Here is a 6,437-nt window from a genome sequence, read left to right on the forward strand (position 1 = left end):
CCCATCCTATCCCCATCCCATCTCATCCCATCCCCATTCCATCTGTATTCCCATCCCAATCCCACCCCAAACCTGTGCCCATCCCATCCCCATCCTATCTCATCCCATCCCACTCCATCCCCAACCCTACCCCAAACCCACCCCCATCCCCAAACCTGTGCCCATACCACCCCACCCCACACCTTGCCGTCGCTCTGCCTCTTGCCCAGCTTGGTCTCCTCGGGGTGGTAAAACCACTTCACCTTCACCACCATGTTGCTGCCCCAGGACTCCCACATGCTCTCGATGCGCCCGATGTAGGGCAGGTTGGGCCGCCCGGCCGACAGGAAGACGGCGCAGTCCCCGATGCGCAGCGTCTCCTTGCCCCGCACGATGGCCTTATAGAACAGCTTCCGTGCCTTCCCCTTCATGCCCCGCCGCTGCAAGGAGCACACGGTCAGGGCACTGCACACCCCGACATCCCGCAGCACTCCCCATCCACCCTGTGCACCCACACCGCGCTCACACCCAGCATCCTGCACCCCGCAGTGCATCTGCACGCCTGCAGGTTGTGCTTCACGCTCCATGCGCTTGCTTGAAGCACCCTGCTCCCGTGGATCCTACCCGCTGCACTCTGCTCCGCGCACCGTGGGCCTGCACACCCCCAAGACCGTGCCCCATGTTCCATGTGTTCGCTCAAAGCACTCCGCATCCACAGATCCTACCCCGTGCACCACGTTCCATACGCCATGCTCATCCTATTTCATGCACCTTGCGTCCTTCCGTGCCTTTCTGCACCTACACATCCCGCACCACGCTCCAAGCGCTCTGCCCTACGCCCCCCGCATCCAGACATGCATCCACACACCCTGCGCTCCCTCTCAGCCACGCACCAAGCACACTGCACCATGCTCTCTGCGCCCACGCGCCCTACCGCGCTACAAACACTGTTCCACACACCCTGCACGCCGCCATGCAGCTGTGCACCCCCAGACGCTGCTCTCAGCACGCGGCTCCACGCACCTCACCCCCGCGCACGGTGCCCCATGCTGCACACGCTCACTCTGAGCGCCCCACTGCTCTGCGCCCACCGGGGCCGACCGTACCTGCGTGGGGTTCCCCGACCACCTCCAGAGCTGGCGCGCGGGCAGGAAGGCGGAGATCTTTGGCCGGTTTTCCACCGAGGGCAGCCGCTGCCTCCGGGAGAACTCTTTGGCTTTGGAGAAGCTGAGGGCCTCCTTGCGCTTGAGCTTGGCCTTGGGGCCGGCGGCGGCCGCCTTGGTGAGGAAGCAGCGCTGCGGCGCGGAGCCTTTGGAGCGCAGAGCCTCGGGCTGCGCCAGCAGCGCCGGCACCGGGTGCGAGAGGCAGGTCTGCAGCAGCAGAGCCGAGTCCTCGTCCTCCGAGCTGTACGACGAGTCCTCGTTGTCGGAGGAGCAGAGGCTGGAGGTGGAGATGGAGCCGGAGCTGGAGGAGGTGGAGGAGCCCGAGGAAGAGGAGGACACCGACAGGCGGGTCATGAAGCGCGAGGGCACGTCGGCACCCAGCCCGCCCGCATCCTCCTCCTCATCCATGTCCGAGTAGGAGCTGTGGCAGTCGCTGTCGCAGTTCAGGCTGAACTCGGCCTGACCCGAGTACTTCCGCAGCGCCAGCCCCACGGGCAGCGGGTGCACGGCCGCCCTCCCCTTCCTCTCCTTGCCCAGCGCCGAGTGCGCGTAGCTGCTGGCCAGCGGCCGCTCCAGCTTGGCCCCGAAGTCCTTCTCGCCCAGCAGCAGGGCCTTGCAGTTCTTGTTCTTGGGGGACGTCACCCCTTCGTGGTCCAGCTTCACCAGGAACTCGCCGCCAGCCCTGCGCCGGCCGCCTTTGCCCATCTCAGCCTCCAGCCGCTCCGCCTTCTTGCAGCGCAGCAGCTTCTGTGCGGTCGGCAGCACCAGCCCGGCGCCGGCTCCGAAGGACGCGTAGGAGCTGGCGATGCGGCTGAACGAGTCGGCCCCGAAGCCGTTGCCGAAGACGGGAGCGGCGACGTGGTGGTGCACGGGGAACAGGGCCTCCTTGGCACGCAGCTTCTTGGTGCTGCCGTTCACCTGGAAGAGGTTCTGCAGCACGGCCGTGCCTTTGCTCGCCGCCTTCCGCTTCGTCTGCGCCACCGCCGACCAGCTGAGCAGAGGGCCGCCCCCGCCGCCCCAGCGGCTCACCCAGCGCCGGCGCACGGCTGCCCGACAGCAGCTCCAGGGCTTTGCCTGCGGGGACAGCGGTCACAGCCTCAGTTCCGCACTGCATCCCCTCCTCCTGCATCCCTGCCTTTCCTCCCCACGCCTGCGTCTTTCCCTGCCTCCCCTCTCCCTGCCCACATCCCCGTCTCCTGCTAACCTCCCCATCTGCATTCCCTCCTTCCCTGCATCCTTTCTCCACGCCCACATTCTCTCTCTGGTCTTCTCCTTTCTATGCCTGCATCCCCTTTCCCTGCATCTCTCCATCTCCCCCCCATGCCCACCTCCCCACATCCCCCTCTCCCTGTCTTCTCCCCTCCTCCACGCCACCAACCTCACAACTTCCTCTATCCACCCGCACCCCACCAACTCTGACATCGCACCACGCTGCCCCACGCCTGCACCTCTGCCCCTCTGCACCCCCCACAACATCCTCTCCCTCACCATTGCTAACGCCCAGCCACCCCATACTTATACCCCCCAGCCCATACCGCTTTTCTCCTTGCAGATCGCCTTCTTGCCCGAACTCCTGGGGCCCTTGGGGCCGTCGTGCCTCTCGGTGCACAGTCCGGGGGGCAGCTCGCCAGGGGAAGCCGCATCGCCACAGGAGCGCTTGTTCCGCCGGCACGAGCTGGACACCAGCAGCGCAGGGGACGGCTCTGTGCCTGCGGGCAGAGCAGGGCTCAGCGCTGTCCCCGCACCCCCGTCCACCATCCCCATCTCATCCCCATCTCATCCCCATCCCACTCACATTGGATCTTGAAGTCAGGTGGCAGCAGACGGATGTTGGACACGGCGATGTGCCCCGTGTCCCCATCATCGAATTCCACCATCACCGCCTCGGGGTCGTCCTCCTCCTCGTCGCTGGAGGAGCCTGTGGCAGGGCAGGACGTGGGGCTGGGGCTGGACAGGGCCGTGCCCCCCACCCCGCTGCTGCCTCCACCACCCCTCACCTTGCACCACGTTCCCTGGGTACAGGCAGCGTGACTTCTGGCTCCAGTAGGCGCAGACGCGGGTGCCGGGAGGAAGGCTGCGCCGTGACTGTGGCCGCACGTCCAGGACCTGCGGGCAGCACCGGGCTGTGTGAGCCCTGTCCCCATCCCCATCCTTGTCCCCATTGCCATTCCCCCATCCCTATCCCTTTAGCTACTGGCTGGACCTTAAGACATTTGCACTAGGTGAACTTTGAAGGCTCCTTGCAATGGAATCATTCCTTTCCATGCAGTGCCATTCCATTCCATCCTATCCCATGACATTCCAAGCTATTCCACATCCATATCCTTGTCCCTGTCACCAATCCTATCTCCATCCCCATCCCTGTTCCCATCTCCATCCCCATCCCCATCCCCACTCACTGCCTCCTGCAGCAGCTGTTCCTGTGAGTAGATGCGCTGCCGGTTCCCCCTCTCACCCTCGATGATGATGCTGTATCTGGGGAGAGGGGGGTGACAGAAGGGCTCAGCACTGCCACCCCACACCCCGCAGCTCTCCATCCCGCAGCCCCTGACCCCACTCACATGTCAGGGGGCTGGATGGTGCGCACGCTGCCGGCATACAGCAGGCTGTCTTCCTTGGGGATGAGGATGTGCAGCCCGTCCCGCAGGTCTTCCTTCTGGATGGCACAGGTGTGGGGCGGGGGGGAGCGGCGCCCGCCTGCGCTGCCCTCCTCCTCCTCCTCCGAGAAGCTGCTGTTGTCGTCGAAGTCGAAGTCGTCCTCCACGGTGAAGCTCTCCAGCAGCTTGCTGACCGCCCGGCCCTTGCACTGTGGGACGGGAGCTCAGTGTGGGTGAGGGACACGGGTGTGGGGGCACGCTGTTTGTGGGGGCTGCTCACCTGCTTGCTGGCCACTTTGCTCTTCACCTTGCCCAGCTTCTTGCCCTTGCTCAGGATGGTTTTGGCACTCCGGGGTGAGAGGGCCAGCGAAAGGGCCCCGTTCTTCCGCTGCAGTGTGGGGACAGGAGGCTCAGACCCATTGGGGAGGGTCCCGGCACTCAGCCCTACCCCAGCCCCACGGTGCCGCCTGTGCCCCACTGACACATGCATCCCCTGTAAGCCCCACACCGCGCAGTCCCTCTGCCATCCCCAACAGCACCGACACCCGATGGCCCCCGGCACCCCCCAGCCTTGCACTCACCCGCAGTGCTGACTGCAGCACTTTGCTCTTGCGTGTGGCCTTCTTGAGCCGCTCGCTGGCCAGCCGTGCGCCGTCCTCCCTCGCCCCGAAGTGCCGGGGATCCGCAGCACCAAACAGGCTGCAGGCGGGAGGGGGGGGGCGGCGGAGCTGGGGCCGCCGGTTACGGCCGCCCGGAGGCTTTCTTTGGGTTTTGCCTTCAGCTTCTTCTTGCTGCTCCCCTCCTCGCAGCCGCCCGCTTTGCGCCGTGCCGGTACCTTCTCCAGCTTGCCGGCACCCGGCTTGCCCGGCCGCCGCTTGATCTTCACCTCGCCCTCAGGGCTGCCCAGGCGGCACGGGCCTGGGGGTGTGGGGGGAACAGGAATCAGCTCCCTCCGGCACCGCACAGGGGTCCCCCAAACTCCATCCTCCCCAAGTCCTGTTACCTAGCAGTCCCTGCCTTTCCTTTTTCTTCTTTGCCTTCTCGTTGGCCTCCATCTTCACCACAGAGGACGGGGAGGGCCCCAGCACAGCCATGGGCACTGAGGGCAGCAGAGACAGGTCGGGCTCCTCATCCCCATCATCGCTGTCTGAGTCCTCGTTGCGCCCATCTGCACGGTGGGGGGAAAGGGCTGAAGGACTCCTTGTGCCCTGTGGTGGCCCCAAACACCCCCTGTGCTGGGCAGGGTGAGAGGGGGGTCCCAGTCTTTGGGGGTACCCGGGTACAAGCGGTTCCTGAGCTGCGTGTGCAGCCTCCATGTAGCATCAGACCCTCACTGCAACAGTCCCTGGATTGCAGCAGTCCCATCTCCTTGCTCCATGCAGCCTCTCCGTGCTGTGCAGTTCACTGCACGCCCCCAGCCCCATGTGGGACCTCCCCAGGTAACGCAGGATCCCCTTCAGCCCCATGCTAGACACCCCCAGCCCCACATGGGGCCATCCCCGCTCCATGCAGGACACTCCAGCACCATGCCAGACTTCTCCAAACCCAAATGGGACTCCCTCAGCCCCACGTAGACCCCCCAACTCCATGCAGGACCCCCTCAGCCCCATGTGAGATGTTCCCAGCCCCACGTGAGACATCCCCAGTCCCGTGCAGGACTCCCATCCCTCTCTTTACCTTTGAAGCCAGGGATCTCACAGGGGTCGGGCTCCTGGGGCTGGTACTTGGCTGTGCCCTTGGAGCTCTTGGGACGGGCCAGCTTCTTCTGGATGCGGCTGCCAGGGTTAGGCTCTTTCCGTCGGAAGGGGCTGATGCCAGCAGGGAGCCCTTTGCTCTTCACTTTCTGCTTCAGCTGCGACACTTTGTGAGCCACCTTACAGGCCAGCTTGCTCTGCGCGCTGCTCTTCTTGCACCTCACCTTTTCCTGCAGAAGAAATGAACGGGGACGCTCAGGATGGGCAGCAGCCCCTCACCCCGCAGAGCCCGGCCCCGCAGCGGGGTGCACTCACCGCAGCCCCGGCCATGGCTCCGTACTGCTGCTCCAGTTTGCTGCGCTTCTTCTTGGGCTGTGGCTCGGCGCGCAGCTCGGCACACAGCAGGGACAGGCTGCTCTGCACCGCCCTGCGGGAGCGCGCCGTGGGCACCCACCGTCCCCCCTCGACCCACACACCCCTCCTATTTTTTCCCCCCGCAACCTTCACTCTCTTAAATGTTTTGTGACATAAAACCTCCAGATTAATTTTTTTTTTTTTTCCTCTGTCTTAATTGAAGGAACCATTTAGTGCAGATTTAACTATTATTACCAAATCATCGGGCCTGATGCCGCGCGCGCACACACACTCCAATCGTGTTTGGACTAGCTCGGAGGATTTATGCAAATGGGCCTGTCGGGAGAGGCAATTTGTAGCAGAGAAGGACAATTATACAGGGCCCGTGAGTGTGAAAACGACTGCGCCGGGCGGCTAATGGATAATAATAAAGCGCCGGCAGCAATGAACACCACTGCAGCGTGACCAATGACTTTATACAGCGCAGATAAAGAGGCTTTTATGCAACGCTGCTCCCGCGTCCGGGCGGGGGGAGGCCCCGGGATGGAGACCCCCGCAGCCGGGGACGGCCCCACCACCCCCATCATAGGGTCGGTCCCTCTGTCCCCAACGCGGGGACAGGCGGGCGCGCGCCCCCCGCTCACTCACTT

General features: G+C 64.4%; 1 protein-coding gene across 1 annotated transcript in view; it reads right to left on the reverse strand.

The window, feature by feature from the left end:
- BAHCC1 (BAH domain and coiled-coil containing 1) overlaps positions 1-6,437 on the reverse strand; it is a gene marked incomplete at its 5' end in the record, with an annotated part of 12,791 nt that overhangs the window by 3,667 nt on the left and 2,687 nt on the right. The window contains 14 exon segments of the mRNA XM_031557558.1: positions 142-419; positions 1,086-2,150; positions 2,152-2,216; positions 2,678-2,851; positions 2,938-3,060; positions 3,140-3,248; positions 3,542-3,617; positions 3,704-3,948; positions 4,020-4,127; positions 4,321-4,446; positions 4,449-4,657; positions 4,743-4,907; positions 5,417-5,663; positions 5,749-6,001. Of these exon segments, the coding sequence (XP_031413418.1) occupies positions 142-419; positions 1,086-2,150; positions 2,152-2,216; positions 2,678-2,851; positions 2,938-3,060; positions 3,140-3,248; positions 3,542-3,617; positions 3,704-3,948; positions 4,020-4,127; positions 4,321-4,446; positions 4,449-4,657; positions 4,743-4,907; positions 5,417-5,663; positions 5,749-6,001 (3,243 nt within the window).

This window comes from Meleagris gallopavo, unplaced genomic scaffold (genome assembly GCF_000146605.3).
Source record: "Meleagris gallopavo isolate NT-WF06-2002-E0010 breed Aviagen turkey brand Nicholas breeding stock unplaced genomic scaffold, Turkey_5.1 ChrUn_random_7180001856822, whole genome shotgun sequence".
NCBI lineage: Eukaryota > Metazoa > Chordata > Aves > Galliformes > Phasianidae > Meleagris > Meleagris gallopavo.